Source organism: Anopheles darlingi, chromosome 3, assembly GCF_943734745.1.
Source record: "Anopheles darlingi chromosome 3, idAnoDarlMG_H_01, whole genome shotgun sequence".
NCBI classification, from domain to species: Eukaryota; Metazoa; Arthropoda; class Insecta; order Diptera; family Culicidae; genus Anopheles; species Anopheles darlingi.
The window spans coordinates 36656527-36680424 of record NC_064875.1 but is presented as its reverse complement, the minus strand read 5'-3'; the positions used below and the strand labels follow the sequence as shown (position 1 = coordinate 36680424).

The window sequence follows — 23898 nt, the reverse complement described above, 5'->3', positions numbered from 1 at the left end:
AAACTCGCCGTTTTTTTGGTAAAATAATCTAAACTAAATTAACGTTTTAAAAAAAAGGATGCGGCTGTGCAAGTGGAGGTGAGCAGTCGATCCTTCGCGAAGATGGTAACAGGAACCGTAGCAACGGCGGAAGGCATAATAAGAAGGAGGATAGTGCGGATAACGCAAACCCAGCAGAAGAAGATGGCTTCACGGTGGACAAGTCCCGCAAGGCTAAGGCGGCAACCGTGCCGAAGAGACATATTGTCTCGCGGTCAGTGGGCAAACAAAGCCAAGAACGAAGCCAGATGCGCTCATCGTCAAGGTGAAGGAGGAGGACAAGTACGATGAGATCTACGCGTCCCTCTGGGACGAACCAAAGCTGCTGGAATTCGGAAAGCTCGTAGCAACGGTCGGGCGTACCGTCAACGGCAGATGAAACAGGCAGATGTCCAGCAAGTTTTAAGAGAAGCGGCATAGGTGAAGGCCGTCACCCAGTACACGACGGTCGAGTGCAAGAGCCGGTAGCTGCCAACGGTCACGGTACGTCATTTCCGCTACAGAACGGTGGCGAAGATACAGGACGCAGGTCGCTGAATCACTGGCAGCGAGAGTACGGCCGATGGAGGTATCGGCTTATTCCAAATCTCGAAAGATGGCTGTCTCGCAGGTGAGGTGAGATCAACCCCTGTCGTGTCTAGTTCCTATCGGGACATGGGTACTTCAGCAAGTATCTCCACCGTATACAGCGTGCGTCGTCACCGGACTGCTCAACCTGCGTGGGCGTTGTTGAGTCCCCGGAGTCTTGTTCGTCTGCCCTAGGTTTGAAGATTTCAGGATGTGTGAGAGCAAAGAGGCTCCCGATACCGCTAGCAACTGCGTTGGCCGCATAATGGAGAGACTACGCGTGGAATGGCGGGAATTCCAGCGCTCTCAGGTCGATGGCGGTGACCAGCAGCAAGTGCGGAGGCAAAAGGGAAAACAAACGGAGGTTCCCCGGACATCCACCTGGGCTATTTGGCGACCTGCGCCGACCTTGAGACCCACTGTGGCTGGGGAAAAGCCTGTGCCTTGGTACAACTCTCTAGGGGCTTAGGCACGGTCCGTCTTGTATTTAGGAGGAACGTTTTTGGAAGTACGTAAGGTGGTTTGAACAACGTCACTCCCAAAAATATAGTCGTTTCAAACCTGTGTTTTCGCGGTGGACAGCCCCTCGAAACCCTCGCTGCGAGTAATCTCGAGAAAGGCACACAGCAGCAGGGTGGTAAAGGGAAACCAAGCTAGCGGTTTAGAGGGTGTGAGTCCCACACTGTTTTTGAGAGCCTTTCTTAGGTTCATACATTTGAATTCCATCTAGTTCGTTAAACGAAAAAAAAAACTGAATTGATTCATATTTGAATAGTATTTTATTTATTGCTTCAAATTGTTTATGCGGACCCGAATGGTTTTCTTAAGGTTGCATCGTAGTTCCGGGCATTTCTGTTGGTGCAGCAGTAGTAGCTTCAGCAGTAGCAGTAGTAACACCATCAACAGTAGTAGTTTCAACCGTAATGGGTATATTAGCTATCTTACGCCTAACCATCATTCGGCTTCTCTTCAAACTGTAGTTTGCGCCACGGAATGTTTCCCAAAACATACCGGTAGTACCACCAGATAATCCCTTCAGATAGAGTCCATTCAGGTTACTGCAGGAAGAGATGCAAGGCGTATGATTATTTGGTTAACCACATAGTACGAGATTCAGTCTATGAAATTTCCGTGCGCTCACCTCATACCACAATCAGTGTACCACCAACCACCACGGTTAGAAGCAGCACAGTTGATATCGCTATTGTCAAGATCGTTGTCGAATGTACTGAATAGGACACCTTGTGCACCACCCAAGGAATCTCCAGCTTGACCGTCGTATCCACTTATCAGTGTAATCGGATATAAGTCGGTTCCAGAACCGATGCTGAAGTTGGCGTATTTGGCATAGGTGATGTTTTTCTCGAAGTCCTCTAGTAGTACTATCAACTCATAGTCGCCTGAGCTAGTTATCTTATGAATGTTATCCAAACCCAACCAATAGTCTCCTCCGTCGAAATTGCCAAAACCATTCTTGTACTCTTGATAGGATTTGTAAAAGTCGACAAGATTCTCGGTGCTTTGGCGGTTCTGAATAACCGTGTATGCTCCAGGTAAGAAATCCAGTACACAGATTACTTTTGTGGGCTTATCAAAGGAATCCTGTACAATGTAGGTCCCAGTTTCGGTGATTCGCTCATCGTCGCAAGACGTGTACACGATATCGGCCTCGGGGCCTGGGGTAGTAATACTACCACCTGGACTGCCCTCCAGATCCAACAAGGACTCGGTAAGGAAGGTCTTGGTGACCAGACTTTGCTGATTGATCGTTAGATCTCTGTAACGAAACGTATATATTTAGAAACAGGCGAACAGAAAAGCTATCGTTCTTAGTACATACCTGATAGACTGCATAATTTGAGCGAGAGTCAATGAAGCTCCCACAAGCTGATCATTGATAGAATCCCCAGTAGCTGCAGATTGTCCAACGTACCAAGAAACGCTCTTAACGTTCTTCTTCATATCGAGCAGCTCGCTATAGACAGATCCATACTTATTACGAAGATTTAGAATTAGCTTTAGCAGATTAGATTCGACTCTCTTCAGTTTGTGCACAATCTCGTGACACCCGCATTTATCGATATCGTTGGTCGTTCCATCGTTAGGAGGTTGCGGTTGCGGTGGATTCGGCCTAACCCCATATTTTGCAGAAGCGGTATTGGCTACGGCAAGGCTGGCCATGTAGCCCACAGCAAAAACAAGCACGAGACACTTCATCTTGCAAACGCCTGCTCGACTACAACTGATGTGGATTGAGCTACCGCTGGCTATATATACCGTCTCCAATCGTTCGGCGTTTAGATGACCAGGGAGCGGGGCGGCAAAAATACCGTTAGAATAGGAAACTCGTATGATATCAAGAAGACAAATAGGTACCAAATATTGAAGGCCTTAAAATGGGAATATTCGAGGATCGAATTTCATCTTTTCGTTGCTTCTGTTATATTCTATCGTCTAAGAATACTCAAACCACCTTTTGATCTGTTTTGCTACTGTTTTATTTTGCTATTTTGAGTTGTTTTTTATGAAATAAATTTAATTATAAACTGCATTAATATCAATGCATTAGTTTTAAAAATAATGATGAGGTCCTGATGGATGCTGTAGCGAGGATCTCAAAGCTTATTAAAATGAAATTCTCAAGTTTATTACGTACGGCATTGTATTGATTACTTGCATAAATCACGACTTTAATACAGAAACAACAGATCCTTGGATGCTAATAAGTTTTGTTTTCAAACAATGGCTAGTAGGTAGAAATGTAATTGTAAAAAACTCATTTGTATAACATATAAGGAGGATCTCACTCATGTATAAAGATGAATGTGCCATCAAATGTAAATAACATTACTTGGTATATCGGTATTATAAAAATTTCATTCTCTTATGTGCAATAGTATCATTTTCATTTTGTAGACATTTACAATTCTACCAGTGAAACAGATATCTTGGATTAAACTAAAATTATTAAATAAAAACAAATTTGTTAATTTGTTATAAACGATCATAGGAAAGTTTCTTAAAAAAGATTATTTGTAACTTTACTAAAAGCCGGATATCTTCGGCTATATCATACATTTTTATTTGCTGAAGTTCGCAGGCACTGACTAGCCATATATATTGCCTATGCGCAGAACCAGTTCTGGATCCAAAATTTCACATCTTCTGGAGAAATTTGCATAAATTTAGAAGAAATGGGCCAATTTTCTTATTTCTTTCTGCGTTACTTCAGCTTACTCTAGCAGGACGCTAATGAACAAGCTCGATCGATACTAGTTTTGCAACGGGATCAGATGTGCCAAGAGAAATTGATACAATAGACTTGTGTTTTGGGTTCCAACTTTTTTTTCTCTCTACCATTCTGCTATGCCATCTTAATAAATTATCGTTGGTCTGCGCTTTAGTGCCACGGATACCTTTGAATCACTCACGATTCAGTTTTTTTTTCTTTTTTTTTTCTTTCAAATAACGGTTCTATCAAATGTTGAGAATGCTAGGAGATTTGCTATAAATTGGGCTGGAAGCAGACTAAAGATATCAGTCGTCTCTAGTCTTCCTACAGAGTGCACAAGGATAGTTTAACCACGGCACGATGAGACGTTTCGTTTTAGGTCTAACGTTATCTCTGGTGTTAACAACGGCTCACTTTGCCACGATCGACGAGGATAAAGTACCACAGGAGGTTGTCGAAGAAATCAAGGCCAGCGACGATAAGCCTGCCGATGATGATGATCTGCGCCGGTACAATTACTACAATGTGGTTCATGGTGGACAGCACAGTTCAGAATCGGACGAGCATAACTACCGGCCCGCAAACTTCGCCCCTCAAAATATAGGGTACGGCGGTGGAGGCTATGGAGGTTACGATGGTGGGTATGGTGGTAGTTATGGAGGATATCAAACTCGCCCACCCCCATCCAACCACGATTCAGACTATGACTTCCCAAAGCCGAAGCCTCCGCCGAAGTGCAATTGTCAGGATATTATCACGCAGATCGACGATCTTGACGAAAAGATTATTAAATCTCTACTTGACCTCGAGATTAAGGCCGATAGTATCCAGGGCGACGTTGCACACATCCATAAGGAAACGGAAAAGGTAGCATTTGTATCATCGCAAACTCAACTCGTGGCTAACGCTGTCGACAACCAGCTGAGTATTGTACGCCAGAATTTGACAATAATAGAGTCCGATGTCAGGTACGTCTCTTTTCTTACCGTTTTTACTCCAACTCCTAATTATCTGTTTGTGCGATTTTAGCGAATTGACTCAATTCCAACAGAATATCCCGGATAAGACCTATTTGACTGAGGCGCTGTTCGGTCTTAAGTGCAGCTACGAACGGAAAGATAAGAAGGGTGATGACAAAATCTACGCTTCTTGTGATGACCCTAACATCAAAAAGACCGGTAGCTACTGGGTGAAGGCAAACTTTTTCAAACCAGTAAAAGTGATCTGCATGCTGGATTATGGTGGTCGTTGGATGGTCATCCAAAACCGTTTCGACGGTGGCGTCGACTTCTACCGTCCATGGAGGGAGTACAAGTACGGTTTTGGAAACAATGAAGGCGGCGAGTACTGGCTGGGTCTAGAGCGTATATACCAGTTGACTAACGCTGGATCTTACGAGCTCTTGATTCTGATGGAAGATTTCAACAAGACCAATGTGTATGCCAAGTACGATCAGTTTGCTATCGCCGATGAGAACGATCAGTACAAAATAGTACAACTAAAGGGATACGTGGGTTCTGCTGGAAACTCGTTTGATGCTGAAGGAATGCGTTTTTCCACCTACGACTACGATAACGACAAGTTCGATCAGAATTGCGCCGCCATCATGCATGGTGCTTGGTGGTATAAATCATGCGGGGACAGGTAAGCACTTATAGCTGGCGTACCGTTCATACGAAAATCTATATGTATTTCATTCACGCCCTTTAGCAATTTGAACGGCCTTTACCTCAGTGGAGTCACTCTCGAAAAAACAGGAATCTACTGGAAGACATTCCGTGGACACAATTACAGCTTGAAGAAGACGCGAATGATGATCCGCCTTAGGCAAGGAAGTGGATACTGAATATTATAAAAAAACATTAGCCATAATTGACAATAATATGCAACCATAATTGTTCAATAAAACAAATAAATGTTAGCATTTGAACATAAAAAATTGAGTTACTGTATAATAAAATGCAAAAGATTGTCCAGAACACGAAGAATTATTTCTGTCTGAGCAGATCTGTTCAGAAGATCCCGCGATCACCAGAGATTGAGTGGGTTTAACTGACTGGTAGACCCAAATCGGTATCAACATCTGGAGGATCCCAATGTACTCGGGGTTTTCGAAAGCCGCGAACGTTCTTCAGTCTCGCCTTGGGCCGCGTATACGAGCAGGAATAAAGGAACCATGAGCTGGCTAAGTGACAAGTGCGGAAGAATCCGATGGTTGGAACGCGTTATGAAAATAATTCTTATTCACTGAGCAAGTGTTCATCAGGGACCCTGTCGGTACGAGGCGAATAAAATGGATTAACCAAGCAGAGGAGGGCCTGCGTAGATCGGATATCAGCTATACATTTATCACCACGGAGATTGATTGATGAATAATACCTATACGCAGTGTTTAAAGGAGAAGCAAAAAAACAATAAAAATACAATTTAAAAGTTGGTTTGTATTGATGCTTTAAAAAGTTGTAACTAAATAAAGTTGATTAAATTTTTTTTTATAAAAACTTCCAATCCAAGGCACAAACAAAAACAAATCAAGAAACAGTAAATAACATTTAAGGTTCATTTCACCAAATTTTGACAATGCTAACAAGCTTTTTCAGACATTCAATTTCACAATAAACCGCGTTATTTCTTCTGCCAAACGCGCACGCTTCGACGATGCAGAAATAAAAAGAATTTTTTTGTTGACTCCGGAGGGGCTGAACATCTTCTTGAGTGCCGACTTATTATCCCGATTACGCAGCAAGAGTTCGATTCCATCTGGGAGCATTGATATGCCCAACACTTCGATCCATTTGTGAGACCATCCCGACTGTAACAAATTATGAAAGGCGCATGGCAATTAGAAAATGTAATCTTATCTTAGACTATTAGACCAACCTGCCAACCACCAAACATTTCGCTTTTACTGGCATAGATAATTCGGTTGTCTGTCAAGACGATCACATCTTTATTGTCAATTATCACTTCATAGTATGCGTATGTATCCGTCTCCCAAAACTTCCCTTTATCAATTTCCCTTCATCAAAATAGAAGAAAATTTGTAAACATATCAAACCATATTAACAAAAAGTTATATGTATTAGCTTACCTCAAAAACTTGTAACCTTCCGCTTCCTTACGGTTATATGGTCGAACAATTCCATCCTTATGCAGAAATCGTGGAGGACGAAGCCTTATTGTTTCATCGGACAACTCAGTGGCACGTTTCACTGCATCAAAACTTCCGCTGGCAAAATCGGTTACACCTGCAATTGGACGTGCCACGAGTCCTACCGCACCTTTTCCCAGTCCTTTGAGGAATCCTTCAACTCCTTCTTCCTTGGCCCCGCTGATAGGTTTCGTAAAAACACCCGTTACACCATCAAATACACCCATTACCAATCCTTTCCCACTTCGCGCAATCCCTTCCTGAAGCGATGATGGCTTTTTATTCAGCGCATCGCGGCGTTTTCTCTGGTAATCGTCATCAAACGTCAGAGCTGCTAATCCTTTACCCATAGCACCGGTGATTCTTTAAAGGACAGAAACAAAAACATTAGTTTAAAGACCCTATTGAGGACTAGTGTCCCTATTGAGGGTTTCTTAGTTGTTTTGACAAACAAGTTTGAGATGCTTACTTCGATACTGCTCCTGCGGCACCGCCAACTGTGTGACCGAATAATGATCTCACGCCAAGCACCAAACCCTCGGCAAACTCTCCCGGACCCTGAATGGCTCCCTGAAACGGCTCGTAGAATAAATCTTCCACTCCTTTCGTAAATCCCACCACCAGTCCATATGGATTGCCTATCACGTCTAGACCAAGAACGAGTACGTATAGCTGTTTTAATGCCTGGCCACTGTAATGTGCAACACACTCGCTGATTAACTGATGCTGTGTAAGGAATTTGAATTCACGCTCAAAGAATGCTAGTCGAAAAACAACATCGTTTATGTCAGTGAGCGTGACACCAACGCCCTGAAGAATAGTCGATAGGATGCCAGGCAAAGCTTTCGATTCGGAACCAGCCATGGAGAAGCTAACATGTATTTTTAGTGGTCCGAGATGCAGATTGTCATAGAAGTTTTTCACTTCCTGTTGTGACTGGATTGCAACATGTGCATTCAAAGGCTGTGTTTGCAACTTTAAATCTTCGGCAAAAAGTTGTTTCTGTAAAAACGGCATCGAGAATTATAATATTAATAACTAACTAGTAAAAAAGAGTTTAACTAGTCTTACCGATTCATTTTCAGATTGTTCAGCGCTGATCATGTCAAATATTTCGTTTACAAATGGCAAATCAACTTTAACGTGAAATTCTTGCATCAATATGCGCAGATATTTAAATTGTTTTACATTCGAATGAGGGATGATTCGCTGTACTACACTCATTTCTACGAATGGTTTGAACTCCGTTGTTGCAGCTACACTCTTTGGTGGAGGAACCGGTGCAAGAACAACTGGGAAGATGTGGTCCGTCAGTTGATTATCGATCTGGATTCGATTCAATTTTGCGTGAAACTGTTGTTGATGGATTGATGACTTTATTTTTACCCAAAGTCCTGGATAGAAGGTACGTTTCAACGATCTTATTGTTGATTTGTGGATGACCATACCAAAGAAATCTACTTCTTGGCGAGAATCGCCACTAAGCATATACTTTTTGCTTGCCGATGTTCCCACTTCCTGGTCGCGCATGAACTGTTGATACAGATTTTCTATATCAATTGTTTCTTGTATTTTCATCTGTTTAAAGCGACCGGATCTTTTCTGTTCTTCCCAGATTACGCCAGAGCTTGCCACACCAATGTACATTAGGTCTACACATTTCATATTGTTAACAAGCGACAGTCCCAGGCCGTGTATTTCCACTTTTACTTCTTGTGTTACTTGATCTAGACGGCTGGCGCTATGAACACCATAGGCTATGTTACAATTGTCTGTTATAAGCAAAACACGCTGCGTTCCATTCAGAAACGACACCCAATAGACCACATTATTTCCAGCTGTTTTGAATTCACTGATACCATCACAACGCAAATCATTCTCGATATTCTGTGCTTTTGATCCACTCTCCCACATGATTTTACGTTCTCCTGCAGGATCGGACCATGTGTGTAACACCATTTGGTTTGGCATGATTAGTTTTGGATTAATATCCCCTTTTTCTTTGAATTCGAAAGGCTCTGTTGTATGATTCATAAGCAATGCAGGTGCATCTCCAGGATAGTAACCGGTAAACGTGATATATACTGCTCCTTCAGTTACATGAACGTCCACGTTAATGCCTCCATAGCGATTGCGCAATTGTAGCAGTGTGCACTGCACCTCTGTGTACTTGAATGGAGCTGTTATTTCAGGACAATCGCAACTTTTTGCTATGAGCATTCGACTCGCCTCCATCCTTGGCCAAAGAGGTACACATTCATTTACGCGCACTTTTGTAAATGGATCTCCTGGGCGTAGATGCTCTTGAACCTCAATATCAAACACAGATCGGTTGATAATCACGTAGTAAGGCATAAATATTATCTGCTTTGTGAGGGAATTGTGTGTGAGAGTATTGTTCACTCCAATTTCGTATGTCATATTGTTAGCCAAACAAAACACTACTCCACTTGAGCCAGCTACATCGAGAGAGAATTTGTCGCTCCATTCGCCTGCATCTACCCTTATTGCAGCCTTTTTCTTTCCGAAGAATGCCTTCTCACGGAATGAAAACAGAATAGGTCCCTCGTATTGTGGGGGGTGATACAGAATATTAGTATTTTCATCGTTTGCCTAGAGGAAGTAAAGAAAAATCAATGGTAAAAACAGCAATCGTTTGCAATTGCACTACAATACATTATACTATTTGAGAATTACAACAAATGTTAATCAAAATATCGAATGAATTACAAATCAATCTATGCTGCCATTTGGATGGAAAATGAAATGCACGAAAATATCGGAAAAGGAAAAATTTTTATTTTTTAGATAAATTTTTTCGTTAACTGACTTATAAATAAACTGCGTTTAAAATGGGCCGACAGCAAACGGTGACGGACAAATCAATAAGAGCACTTGAATATATTATTTTGCATCGTTTCCCAAACAGGGATAAAAAAGTCTACGACATTAAACGTGTATTATAAAATACTTTTTTTTGAGTTTTTTTATATATCTACTTAAGGGAAGACTTAACTTTATTGTTTCGCCTTTATTATTTTTAAATTTTGACATTCAGAAAAATGTAAGCAGAACATATGAAAACATTCAATAAAAGACGTTACGACCCCCTCCTTAATGGGGGGCTTTGGTTATTTCCGGTCAAAAAAAGGCTTATTTTTGACGATTTATTGTGCAGAAACCATTCAACTTAATTTTTTCAAGTGAATGTCATTTTAAACTATAACTTTTCAAAAATATTTAGATCTATTTTGGGGAAGATTTATTCAAAACTACATTCATGACATCCAATCTAGAAAGGCAAGTTTGCAAAAATGTACTTTTGGCGGTGCCCATCTTAGCGACGTGCCGGTTCATCATTATAAGTATATATATTAATTATACTTATATATATTGTTAGATTATAAGATTATCCAGGTAGCCCCGTCGAGTTTTTGTGAAATTTCCCACTTTTTGGCAGATTTTTGAAATTGAAAAAGTAATGCTTTTTTCGATATTGCCTCAAAAAACGACACTTAAAATAATTTAAAAAAATATTCAAAAAAAAGTATAAACAATTTTTATAAAAACTCGACGGGGCTACCTAGCAAATAGTGTACAGATTATATGTTTAAAATTTCAAATCGATGGGTCCAGTTGTTTTCATCTTTCGATGAGCACCTACTTTGAAAACGTAGGTTTTGGGAAACGCGATTCTAAGTTTCAAGAAGCATTGAGCCTTGTATGAAAGACGGATGTTCAAAAATCAATATCCTTGACAATTTTGCTTCGATTGACCCCAAAATTTTACACAATATTCTTGAAAGGATAAGTACTCATAAAAGATTGTAAAAAGTAAATGTGAAGGACTAAAATAAAATACCGAAGTCCCCCCTTAAGCAACTATTTTTAATAATTTTCATTTACACTCCTCCAACTCCTTGGAACACCAGAGGTTCGATAGGTAGACATGAAACTGCGTCGGTGGCAGAAACACCACAAGAGCAGCTTGGAAGAAACACGAAATGTTTTCTGTCGACTGAAGAATAGCGAACCAGACTAATCCGAGGTCGGAACTGTAGCTGGTGAAGCATGGAGGTATAGCTCTATGTACCGAGATTCATAAAGGGGTTGCTGGGGTATGGGATAGTGAGGCCATGCCTGATGATAGTCCCGCATAGGGAGTAATCAAGTTTGCTCTTAGTTTAATAAAATTGAAATAACGTCATACCACCCAATGATACCACCCAACCATTATGTAATTTAGCTATTTTCATCAAGTCCGAACGAATAGATTTAAAATTTATTCAATATCTTCTTATAAGAAGATCATGTTCTGGTTTTGTTTGCTCATGTTCTAGTCTCACCCAATCGATGTCGCTCCAAGAAAAGATTCTTCTGTAGATCGAATTTCATTAAAAATAATCCCATAATCATCATTTATTGACGTTCCCCTCCTTCTGTCTTGATGCTCATATTTTAGATAATCTAGAATCATATGGCAAAATTATCCGAATCCTAATCTTATTTTCATTGCGATCTGTTCTGGACATGTTTAGCGATAAAGCCAATTTTAAGGTGAATGATACAATCTACTACATCTGTGCCAATCAAAAGCAGCACTGAACGCACTGCGATAGTATTTATGATAAATTTGTGCCGTGGTTTAACAGTTTGCGAAATATTATTTTTATGAACACTTTCAAAGATGGTCGAAGAATAATCTTATAGATTTGTACTTCATGATCGTGGTGCATTTATGGGCTCACGCATCTAATTAGTCGAATTGTAGATTCAGAAATTGTATAAAAATATTGCCAAGTTTTCATACGTAATTTTCGAAGGGGCTCCGTTATTGGAAACTAGGGTAATTGTCTTCTTTTATAAATAAAATAATATTACTCAGCAGGAAATGTCACGGAACACATTACCTCTCATTTATGCACAGAACAATTTTCAGCATGCAAAAGCAAAATGGGAAATTATATTCGCAATCAAATGAATAATTAGTCTATTCTTAAACACATTTTCATTAAAAGATTGCATGAACGCAACGAAAACAACTGTAGAAGAATACCTTATGCACTATTTTACCAGCTAGTTCTCTTTTCTCCGTTGTGCTCGATTTCTGTTTCCGGTGCAAAGTAGATATCGAGTAATATTTGGTCGATTGTTTGTGATAGTCGTAAAGTTTCAAAAATCGGATATGATTGCAATAAGAAAGAGAGATAATTACTGGGAGTATATTTGTTGGAGTCCAACATACAACAGAAATCATATTTGCTGAAATACCGCTACAGTAGAGCATAATAATAATAATCGATTTTAAACGAAATTTCATACTCTTATGTGAAAAAGAAAAATATGCAATACATCTAAAATATGCGAGAACATAAAATCTAAAAATATCCCACATATATCACTTTTTCAAATCATTTTTGAAGGATGTGTAGTAAGCGGTATCAGCAGATGGATGTACGATGAAGAATTATAATTATACATATTTTTCATATACAGTCCGTCCAGTTACTATAAGACCACCATCAGTTTGTTCCAGAAAATCTTCATGGATCACAATTTCAAATCGAGACTTTTTATTACTATTCTCTACTCTAAAAATAAGTTATTAAACAGTAATAGAGATGGATAAAATCCCAGGTTGAATTTTGGCGGCAAATTAACAAAAAATGAAGTGTCCAGTTAGTATAAGACCACCTTGATTTATTTTTTTTCTCAGCGAAAAGAAGTAACCAAATCATCTAAATCCCGAAAATAACTATTCGTTATCAAATCTTAATGGTTTCAAATGTGTAAAACGGGATTTGGCATGCTGTTTATAAATTTTGGTTATTTTAGAAGCAATGACTCTCATATGTTTACTCCAAACCGCTAAAATCATCGCTTAAAGCTCACGAAATGAAGAATACTGCTTTCCCCCAGCACCCCATTTACTAATTCGAACTCAGAAGATGTTTTCCAACGGATTTTATGCTATACTGCGAGCAGATATGGCCAACAAATCAATTTTCTGATCTTTATTCGAAGCCGTAATCTTCTTTCTCATGTTAATAAAAGCATTATTTCACTAATATGTTAACTTTTCCACACCGTTTTTGATCAAAAACGATAGCAGAGATTCTCCTTCAAACGTACATGTGCTTTGTTAAATTGAAAAAATACAATCTTGAGCCTCCCGGCTGTATAAAGTTTCACCCAAACTATGCAGGAATTCCCAATAAAACAATAGACGCAAAATAATGGTTTTTTCGTTCATTTAACCATTCCTGGTTGTTTACAACGGTGAATAGACGTTGAATCAACATGTTTCTACTGGATTCATAGATTAATGTCGTGATTTTGGAAGTTCAGAGCCTCTTTCAGCACCTGTTGGTTTAATGGGAATTCCTGCATAGTTTGGGTGAAACTTTATACAGCCGGGAGGCTCAAGATTGTATTTTTTCCATTTAACAAAGCACATGTACGTTTGAAGGAGAATCTCTGCTATCGTTTTTGATCAAAAACGGTGTGGAAAAGTTAACATATTAGTGAAATAATGCTTTTATTAACATAAGAAAGAAGATTGCGGTTTCGAATAAAGATTAGAAAATTGATTTGTTGGCCATATCTGCTCGCAGTATAGCATAAAATCCGTTGCAAAACATCTTCTGAATTCGAATTAGTAAATGGGATGCTGGGGGAAAGCAGTATTCTTCGGTTCGTTAGCTTTAAGCGATGATTTTAGCGGTTTTGAGAGACATATAAGAGTCTTTGCTTCTAAAATTAATCAAAGTTTATAAAGAGCATGCCAAATCCCGTTTTACACATTTGAAACCATTAAGATTTGATAACGAATAGTTATTTTGGGGATTTAGATGATTTGGTTACTTCTTTTCGCTGAGAAAAAAAATAAATCAAGGTGGTCTTATACTAACTGGACACTTCATTTTTTGTTAATTTGCCGCCAAAATTCAACCTGGGATTTTATCCATCCCTATTACTGTTTAATAACTTATTTTTAGAGTAGAGAATAGTAATAAAAAGTCTCGATTTGAAATTGTAATCCATGAAGATTTTCTGGAACAAACTGATGGTGGTCTTATAGTAACTGGACGGAGTGTAGCATTAATTTCTCTCTATTATTATGAGCCAAACTTAACACATTGCGGTCGTAGTGACTCCTCATCGAAACGATTATTAATATATTAGCATAAAACCAATGGCAATATATTTTAGTATATGAAGTCGGAGAAAAGATTATAATAAAAATAGCAGTTATCAACTCACCCGATAGCTTAGCATTAATCCTGTTTTATTAAGCATCCAAAATGGGCAGTAAATAGTCAAAGTCAACCCGTCAGAATGGTGTTCGTACCTATATTTTGAATTGAACAGTCCATATTAATATTTTTCTCGAGTTCAGTCTTTAAATAAATATATTATGTACTTACTTCACGCCTAATTGTATAGACATGATTTCTTCTGAATCATATGCATTAAATGTCCAAACTCCGAACTCGGGGGGTTGGGCGGGAATTTCTGCGGTACTTGACCAATCTTTATCCAAGTAGTCAATAAGCTAAAACAATTATAAAAAAGAATTGATCAGCAATAGATCCTTAAGATTTTTTAAATGTATCGACTCCTTATATTTACCCTGGCCACGATATATGACGCTTCATTTATAGAGCGTACAGATGTTTTAACGGTAGGCAAGTGTAGTAATTCTCCAGGACGTAATATTTTTTCTCCATAATCTAAGAAATCTTCCCCAGATACGGAAGGAGACAGTGAAAAATTATCTATACTGTCAACTATTCCAGATTCATGCTGGCGACGAACTGTGCAGCCGGCGACCGATACAGTTAAATTGATGGGCAAAGCATTCCTCAGCAAGAATGGAGGACGCAAATGAATTTCGTAGCACGCGCTCATCATTGTATGGTTAGAAGTGATTTCATAAAAAACGTCAACCCGTTTTCTTACCGCCTACAACGAAAATTATGCGTCAGATATGTTCTTGAATTATCCATATTTTACATAACATCCTTACATTAATATAAAACGGTTCAAACGTATTGATGGGATCACATTGCAAAGTTTTTATGAGATTTAAGTTGTTCGGTGACTCTCTCCAACTTAACCCTTGTGCTGAAGAATGATATCCTTTCATTGAAAAGTGCAATTCTTTCGCATCGATGTACAGGTATTGCAGGGGAACATTTAGGAATCCACCTGCACGAACTTCTCCGAGATGATATTTTTCATTGCTGATAAACTGGTATACATCGATGGGTACCGTGAAATGGTTGTAAATTTGTACAATACTGCGTAATACTAATATCGTACAACCATGTTCGATTTTAACCTCAGATATTATTCCCCATGGTTCTTGTCCGGACGTTCGAAACAAAGGGAAATATCGTTTGTCAGATTTATAAACTGGTAACGTTAATTCTTTGTCTGTACCACCAATGCTTACTTTAACAAACATTCGTTTGCTTGTATCTTTGTCATCCAATACCGTTAAGATTTTGCGTTCACTATAATATTGTTTTGGCTGCAAACTTAACTGTCCGCCCGGCATTACTATGCAATTGTCTATTAAGTGTTCTTCTTTTACGGATTGGTTAAATTGAATTAGATCATCAGAATGAAGTGAAGAGAAATGCGAACGATGCATATGGAAATCACATGAAATGAAATTCACTTTCACAATCTCTCCAGTATCATTCCGTAACACGTAAGGAGCTTCGATATCTGGTTTGATAATTCCGTCCCGTTTGATAGCTTCTGAGAAAGCCTTACCGAGATTTTGTACTACTTCGAGACAAGTTTTTGTTACTGTCATTTCGAGATTGTCTTTTGACGCAATTTTCATTTTTGTAGTTTGTTCACGTGTACGATCCTCATGACACTCCACTTCCATAGTGAATGTTAATTCCCACGCATCGTATTGACTTACACCGTTAGAATTTTCTATGAGATTTGGCTCAATAACGTATTCCCACAAAGCAAGTGCTTGATTATAGTACGACATGCTTAATCTTAAAGAGCTGTCGATTTTCATTTCTGAGCTCCAATTCGCAATAGATCCTTGCAAACTAGTTTCAATATAAAGCATTGGGATTGTATTGGTACCTATGCCAGTTTCCACGATTAATGCAATCGAAGGTATGTCAATTAAACATTTTTCTGCTTTCGTATCCATGATACCAACTGATTCTAGGCTTAATGCATCTTGTGCCAACTCTGGCTGAATAAACCAGAATTCGTCAGGATTGTATTCTTTGACAAGCCATATCGACTCCCAATCGTATGTGTAACCGATTTCGTTTGAATGAACCTGATCTTTACTGACTAGCGTTTGCAATGCATTGTTCATCAATTCAATTATAGCTGGTGAAACAGAAAGTTCAATGTCTGTAGAGTTAATGCTAAGATGTAGTCCGAGGCCTTCCGGAGTAGATCCATTTATACTTATGGAGCATGGACGTACGACATAGTGCTTTGTTGAGTTTCGTCGTTCGGGATTAAATTCTGCATAATACAGACATAAATCTTTAAGTTCGCCTTGCAAAATTTGTCGTTCTCCGATGAGACGCACATTTAGGAAAATTTCATTATTAAGTATCAGCGCGTAACAGTTGATATCGTCCATCTTTTCCACCAGTATTATATCAGGTTGTTCGATTTTCACTTTCACAGTAAATTGTCCAGTATTCTGCATAGCATTATACGTTTGTGCTGATGTACTAGGACGTCTGCAACGTTCTATTTGATCGGTGTCATTAATCGGTTTTCGGTTATTTAACTCATCTGGTTGAAGAAATTGCTGAATTTTAAGCAAAAATTCCGCTGATAGAATCAAAGTGAAGCTTGAAACAAGAATATCTGCAAACACATCATTCTTTTTCATGATAAGAGTAATGTTTATCATTGAACGATGCGAGCCCATCGACGAATAAGCAGCCATATCAATCTGTTTTTGATTCTCAGTATTTTCCGATGTTTCGTTAGTTCTCCGTTCCATTAACCTTGTCAGCATATTTTCTCGGTTTGGTCGAATATCATCGAGTCTTATATCACACAGTATAATTGTTGTATTCAAGCTATCATCTGTGAGCTTTCTTCCATATAGTGATAAATAATAGATTTCGAAAACGGCTAAACCTTGTCCGGGTGCTGTATTAACAAACGAACATAAAAAAATGATTATATCAATTTTCACAATTTAGCTTTTCTAACACTCACCAGTGAAAAGTTTTATAGTTATACTTTCAATTTGAAAGTTAAATTTTAGAGTTGTTTCAATTTTACCAGGTTCCAAGGGCTTTCCGGTAGTTTTATTATCTGGTGTTATGAGCTGAGTGATATCTACACCAAATGGTTTGGTGGTGGCTTTTTTGGCTACAGATGACCAATTTGGTTTAGCTTGAAAATTGCAAAACAAAAGCCAAAAGGTGCAATGAGATACATTAACACACAATGACATATTAATGTAAAATCATGTATATGAGAATGATGTGTAATACCAATGACCATTTTTATGCCTTTGTTTACCTTGAAAGCTTGTCGGATACTTTTCCATGCTGTTTTTTTTTTCAAATTCATCTTTCCCTTCTGTCATATTCTTTGATATAATCTGCATCATTACGGAGTAATCGGTAGCCACAAAATTAAGCTAAAACAGATATAAAACCTCAATAAAGCTAAACCAAATATGACCGAACCGAATACATACACACACACACACACACACATATATATATATATATATATATATATATATATATATATATATATATATATATATATATATATATATATATATATATATATATATATATATATATATATATATATATATATATATTATATATATATATATATATATTATTTATTTGAATGTGGTTTTTCATAAATACTTACCTCTATTGTATTCAATCGTCCGGAAATATCCAAGTCTGGAAGTGCACGATACCAACCAGAAGACAAATTTCGTTTCATAATCAATGTAAAACTCGTTGGGCTTAATACAGAAATTTGCTCAGGAATGAAGTCATAACTAACCACTTTTCCCGGGAATGAAGCATTTGTTTGCTTTGTACAACACACATCCACCTTGGCCAGTTTCATATCTTTTAATTCTATCTTCATTTCATCGATTACCGCAACGTCATGATGATTATCCAGTTCAATGTCACGGAAATTATTACTAATACTCAGATGACCGAAATCCATTGCTATCGCATTTAAGCTTTTTGAATCTACGGGTATGATGATGATAGGTGCTTTTACTTTAATATTTAACTTCATGCGAGTAGCTTGGGTATAAGCCTCCACAACATTGTTTCTAGCGGCTTCAGCAGCTGCTGCACTTGCGTCTTTGATACGTTGTTGAGCTAACTGAAAGTTATCCAGGAATGCTAATACAGATGTGACAAACCAATTAAGAAATACTATTCTTGCGCAACCCATGGCGATTTCAATTTTCATATTATCCGAGTTATAATCGGACGTAGCGTCAAGATTAAATATTACCACTTGCACACATAAAGCATCATCGCCTATTATGGAAAGTATGTTATTGTGTATCGTTTCAGGATTGGTATCAGTAAGGACAATGTTTTCCAGTCTTAGTTGAATTTCAGTGTACGATGTCTTCATAATGATACTATTGGTAAGATTTTTGAACTGGAAAAGTAAATAGAATAAATTATTGCAGCTAACAACATTAAAATTATTGGGGTATTCTGATGACGTTCAACTTACTTTTAACACCGCCAAAGAACGTTTATCATTTTGTAGTTCCACAGTGACATCCAACAATCTTGACACCACTCTGACTTTGATGCTATCTACAATTGACAGGCGTTTTCGAGATACCGCTAGTATTATTAAGCATTTGCATCGCAATATCAAAATTTAAACCATGCGATTATCGAAGTTTGCGTGAGATTCCCACATATTAGTGTACATCATTTTTTGAAACAAAGATATACAACACGTATAGCAAAATTATGATTGAGGATTTATATGGAATGCCAAGGAATTGATTTCAACATCCAAAATTACCACGTATGACGGATGTTTATATCGGTGGTTCAATTCAGTTTACATTATACAGGAACCCGGACGCCGTTGGAATCATAAAAACATAAAAGGGAAAAGAAGAAACGTAAGTTAACACACTCTTATACGATTACATAAAGACCTAACAATATTCCAAATAATTCAACATTTTAACACGTACTAGTAAAAAAAGAACTGAACTTTAGTTTAAAACGTAACACAAACGATATAGGAGTGAACATGCCAGCAACATCAATAAAACATGCCAGCAACATAATAAAGGCTTGGTTAGGTTTAATAGTAAATTTTAATTTGCGATGTTTTTGACTGGCTGAACTAAGTCATTTACGATGTGTAAAACCTTAGAAAGAAAAATATGCTGAATTGATGCGGATTATCACTTATTTCGCTTAGATCTGTTTCATACGAAAAAAATAACACAAACCTTTACTATAGGTGTTAGAAGCACCTACTGTACTATCTTCTGAAATTGTTGGTAGCCTCTCTCTAGCAGCATTTATGAGAACCGTGGCAGCACTATCTTCTCCGTGAGTTGTTGCAATACGATCCTTTTGCTGTTTATTGGTATTGTCATTATTTGATTTTTTAGTCAAACTCTCCATACGCAACTGAAATTCGTTTGCGAAATGAATCAATTCGTTCAGCCCCTCTTCATGAAGTAACAGCAGTAGAGTAGAAAATCCGATTTCAATATTCTGTTCAACGGATTCATACTTGATTATAAATTCAGGGCTGATTCTTTTACACTGTTCCAAAAAAGAATATGACCAATTAACAAATTGCAAATTAAGAAATGTCGAGACCAACTTTACTTACATTGGTGTAATTCACGGTGAATAAATAATCATCACACGAATCATACGTTGGCGTTTGAATAACGTTCAAAATAACCTCAGGTCCATTGTTCGATCGGAATTGATCCAGGCTTATTGCTCCAAGTTTTACATTCACCTTAAGATCGTATGTACGTTGTACCATTACCATTTCTAAATGTCTGACTTTGAAAGCCATAATTTTTTGCGGATTTGAGCGAGTTGATCCAACATACTGGAGATTCAAGGCAACTGGTTTTGGTTCTTGATGTTCGATTGGAGACTGCGAAAACTCTTCAGTTGGTGTCGCAAATACATCCGATGAACTAGTTCCAGTTCCGCCTCCACCAGACTTACAAATAGTTAGAGAAAACTCTGGAAACGTTAATAATACTTTTAATATAGATGCCAATAGGTGTTGATATAGTTGTTTGCGTACCATGTAATTCGAATTTAACTTCCAAATCAATAAACTGTACTACTACACCATCGACTACATCGGACGTTGTAGACGATTCGAAGGAACGTTGAATCTTCGGCAATTTAGATTGTTTTTCATCTAAATATTTCAACAACGACAAACTGGAACTGAACATATTTGAATCTTTGGTTATCGGTGCAGGTTGGATTTGTTCACTATTTTCTGGTAACGGAATACTAGTAAAGATGGATAATGCTTCCAAGACGCGCTGTTCGGTAACGCTAATATTGAGTGATGGAAGAATACCAAATATCTTACATTTTGGTAAGCGTGGATCATCATCAATAACGCATAAATGTGCCGAAATGCAAAAGGATGTTGGTTCCAAAACATGCATCTCGGTTACGATGTTCATACTTAACGACTCAAACCAATCTTCATCAAAAGAAGATACTATTGCTTGCACGTCTCGTACTTCAAGAATAAATTTGTCGTAGCTCTGGCGTATAATTTCAGATAATATTTCATCTTGGCCTATACCTTCGCTGTGCATTGTATGTACATCCCTACGACTAAGTGGGCGCGGTTCCGTCTTTATAATCAGCTTTCCAAGACTTAGAACGAACACAGATGTTTCTGCCGAAAAAAAACCTCCATGAGGCACAATTATGTAGCTTGGCATAATTTCAACGTTTAGTTCCAAACGTGGATGTTTTGCTATTGCATACTGCAAACCAGTTGCAGACCGTTCTTTAATATTGACCAACTTTTCTGCTGCCGCATCTGTCAGTCTGTAATAAAAATATATGGTAATGTTAATATTGCCGAAATATGTCTAGCTTATATTCCACCTACTGTGAAATTGTTGCCGTTCGGGGAGTTTGAAATACATTTGCTAATTGAATGATTGTTTCCGCATCGTAAACAATTTGTAAGGGTCTTGACTTAACCACAACACGCTGGTCGCATTGTTTATCTATAGGATTTGTTTCGAAAGAAACATCAAGCAATGATTGTGAACCATTTAGCTGCGATTTCACCATTATGGGCAAGTGATCCGATTGCTTAAGACCAGAAATAGTAAGCTCTTGCATTCCGAGCGTTGCTCTGTTAGTAAAGGTAACGAAAGCAGAATTGTTCATTTCTGATGATAATGAGGTTTAGAGATAAGCTTACTTGATTGCAGCTGCAGAAGGACGCTGTTCGACGTTGAAAGCAACATTTTTCAATTGTAGAAGCATAATCCGATGAACAGATTTATTCTCTTGCAACACATTCGATTTAATCGAGACTTCTAATGACCTAAGTTCAAACTGAAGGATCTGGGATATGTAATGCTCTGGAAGTTCTGTTGGAATATCATTTTCCTGGTACCCGATCGCTTGAAAAAGTTTAGCTTTCTCTGTTGCGGTCATAGCGGCTTCAAACTGTTTTTCTGTTGGTACATAGTAATATGCAAAGGAAGTTAATGTTTAATAATCGTTCAAATAAATTTCTACACTTACTGATATCGACGCCAGCCGATGTTTCTTGTTTTTTGGAGGCCCCACCCCACCATGAACTAAACCAACCTGTCGATTTTTGCTCTTCCGCTCGTTGTCGCATACCCTCTTTCTCGACTTCTAATGTTACTTTCTGCCGCACCACCACGATGTTGTGTAGATCTAAAATCTTTTCAAACTCCTCACAACGGCTTAGCATGTCTGCGGTTACCTTCTTGGCAGTTAGCTGTTGGCGATAAGCTTCTTCGTATTTTCTCAAAGTTTGTCTATGCTGCAACATGTGGTTCCACGACCAATTGGTTCTTTTTCTACGTACAACTGTTTCTAGTATGCAAGTGTAAGCAAAGTGCCACCATTCGGTAAAATTACCTTTATATCCAATGCCATATGGGCGATACTTTCTGTAAGGCAATGCCCGCATCATTCGACCGAAAGCTTCTACGAGTTGCATCGTTTTTTGGAATTGAATTTGAGTTATTCCTATGGCAAGGGTTTCCATACAGAGTTTGAGTTTGATTTTCGGCGATGAAAAAGGAATTTCGGTTAATTCTGGGTTTGGCGTCATTTCCAAAAACGCACTAGAACTTATCGGACCAAAGATGTACTGATGTTCGGGCGGTTTGAAACGTGACTTTGAAGCAATTGATTCTTCAAATAATGTCTCATAATTAGATATGTCATAATGCTGGAACAGCTGCGTGTTACAGTTCAAGTACACCGCTAGCATTTCCATTTGAGCCATTTTATATACCTTGGTAACAGAGTCCGTCACAAGTGTCTGGATCCAGTTTTCGTCAGTGGTGTGAACGGTAAGATCACTAAGCGTAACACCGAATGCGAAAGGTTGACCTATAGTCGTGGCGTCTTCATATCGAATATGTATGTCGGAAATTTTTATCTGTACATTATTTACGATTTGTGCTGTTAACTTTTCCGCAAACGACCTGTCCGGTACTTGGTTCTCTTTATCCTGTTCCTTTTCATTTTTCCTAGCCAATTCTATTCTTAAAAGCTCTGATTTTTTTTCTTCAAAACTATTCCGTTGCTCTTTTTCCTCATTGAATCGAATGTCCGTGTTAGGAACAGCCAAAACGTATAATTTTTCTATAATCGCCTCCACTGGAGCACTATAAAGATTTTTCCAAGGAATCTTTAGAATGAGCTTTCCCAGATGCCCGTACAATGTCGTGACTGGCAAATCAAGTTCTTTAAGGGCGCTTTGCTTGAGTATGAGGTTGTTGAGTACAACATCACCTGAAACAAGAATAAAAAATGATAAGGTGTCGAAACCCTTGAAACTGCTTATCTTGATTAGTTATCACGAAAACTACAGCCTACAGTATAGCCAAAACAGAAATTGATGTGATCATTCCATTCCATTTGTCGCTTGTATAACTAGAGTCACATTAATGCATTTGTGCAATACTCACCACCCCAGATGCCGATCTTAAGCTGTTTTTTGTCCAAATTCTCTACATATTCTCCTACAAAACGATTCAGCACATCTGCGACAATGCTTTCAAACACCATTGTATCCTTTGATTCGATAAAGCTGGATCGTCACTAGCTAGCCAAATCCGCTACGATTCAAACCCTGCAACGCAATATACGGACGATATGGCCTTTTAGATGAAAATGGTTATGGACATGACTCGAACAAGGATTCGTTATCAGCACTCTAGATTAGCTTCAAAGGTGACATCATTACCGCAGCGATCAAATAATGTGGTTCTATAAGTGCTTAAAAGGCGTGTGTTCCTTACCTGATCTTTCGATGCACAATTAATGGAAAGACGTTAATGAAACACTCCAACTACGCCGTACTTTGAAAATCGTGTAATTCACGGAAAAATATTGCCAGATACTTTTTATATATACGAAATAAAAAGAGCTTCTTTCGAGTGGCTTGAATATACCGCGTGAAGTAATCACAAGAGGATGACAGCCAGAGTAGATTGAGCTTCCGCACACTGCACGCGTTAATTGCGGCAGTTGCGGACTCCTTTTTGGCTTGTGAAACACGTGATCCAATGAGACCCTTCAGACCGCCTGCTGATGCGGCAGTTGCGACAGATGCGGCCGACTTTATACTCAATCATCTG

At 38.4% G+C, this 23898-nt stretch overlaps 3 protein-coding genes across 4 annotated transcripts; 1 reads left to right on the top strand and 2 right to left on the bottom strand.

Annotated features, from left to right (window-relative positions):
- Window positions 1-1401: 1401 nt before the first annotated feature.
- On the bottom strand, window positions 1402-2833 carry LOC125957746 (angiopoietin-related protein 1-like). The gene is made up of 3 exons (XM_049690636.1): window positions 2447-2833; window positions 1748-2383; window positions 1402-1664 (listed from the first exon to the last, which is right to left on the bottom strand). The coding sequence occupies exons 1-3, from the start codon at window positions 2821-2823 to the stop codon at window positions 1430-1432; spliced, it is 1248 nt and encodes a 415-aa protein (XP_049546593.1). The 5' UTR covers window positions 2824-2833; the 3' UTR covers window positions 1402-1429.
- A 1055-nt stretch (window positions 2834-3888) lies between these two features.
- Window positions 3889-5486, top strand: LOC125956470 (angiopoietin-1-like). Its single transcript, XM_049688373.1, has 2 exons — window positions 3889-4806; window positions 4868-5486. Exons 1-2 carry the CDS (start codon window positions 4199-4201, stop codon window positions 5484-5486), a joined length of 1227 nt encoding a protein of 408 aa, XP_049544330.1. The 5' UTR covers window positions 3889-4198.
- A 773-nt stretch (window positions 5487-6259) lies between these two features.
- Window positions 6260-23707, bottom strand: LOC125956469 (intermembrane lipid transfer protein Vps13). Of its 2 annotated transcripts, none has more exons than XM_049688370.1 (21): window positions 23560-23707; window positions 23227-23390; window positions 21800-23050; window positions 21471-21729; window positions 21150-21401; window positions 20313-21085; window positions 19878-20248; window positions 19486-19807; window positions 18741-18856; window positions 17898-18662; window positions 17529-17649; window positions 17220-17399; window positions 15019-17150; window positions 14622-14954; window positions 14417-14544; window positions 14253-14340; window positions 8061-9602; window positions 7459-7991; window positions 6930-7352; window positions 6719-6857; window positions 6260-6650 (listed from the first exon to the last, which is right to left on the bottom strand). In XM_049688370.1, exons 2-21 carry the CDS (start codon window positions 23324-23326, stop codon window positions 6435-6437), a joined length of 10044 nt encoding a protein of 3347 aa, XP_049544327.1. In that variant the 5' UTR covers window positions 23327-23390; window positions 23560-23707; the 3' UTR covers window positions 6260-6434. The 2 variants fall into 2 exon arrangements, with proteins under 2 accessions (XP_049544327.1, XP_049544328.1); XM_049688371.1 differs by having other exon boundaries at window positions 23505-23690.
- Window positions 23708-23898: the final 191 nt, after the last annotated feature.

Bases quoted from the DNA above. Each gene is read 5' to 3' on its own strand.
- LOC125957746 (XM_049690636.1), bottom strand. From the start codon at position 2,823: ATGAAGTGTCTCGTGCTTGTTTTTGCTGTGGGCTACATGGCCAGCCTT. The intron at 2,384-2,446 runs GTATGTACTAAG...GTTTCGTTACAG, and splicing joins CAAATTATGCAGTCTATCAG to AGATCTAACGATCAATCAGC. The intron at 1,665-1,747 runs GTGAGCGCACGG...CTCTTCCTGCAG, and splicing joins TACACTGATTGTGGTATGAG to TAACCTGAATGGACTCTATC.
- LOC125956469 (XM_049688370.1), bottom strand. From the start codon at position 23,326: ATGGTGTTTGAAAGCATTGTCGCAGATGTGCTGAATCGTTTTGTAGGA. The intron at 21,086-21,149 runs GTAGGTGGAATA...TTTTTATTACAG, and splicing joins CGAACGGCAACAATTTCACA to ACTGACAGATGCGGCAGCAG. The intron at 19,808-19,877 runs GTAAGTAAAGTT...TTTTTGGAACAG, and splicing joins TCACCGTGAATTACACCAAT to TGTAAAAGAATCAGCCCTGA.
- LOC125956470 (XM_049688373.1), top strand. From the start codon at position 4,199: ATGAGACGTTTCGTTTTAGGTCTAACGTTATCTCTGGTGTTAACAACG. The intron at 4,807-4,867 runs GTACGTCTCTTT...GTGCGATTTTAG, and splicing joins ATAATAGAGTCCGATGTCAG to CGAATTGACTCAATTCCAAC.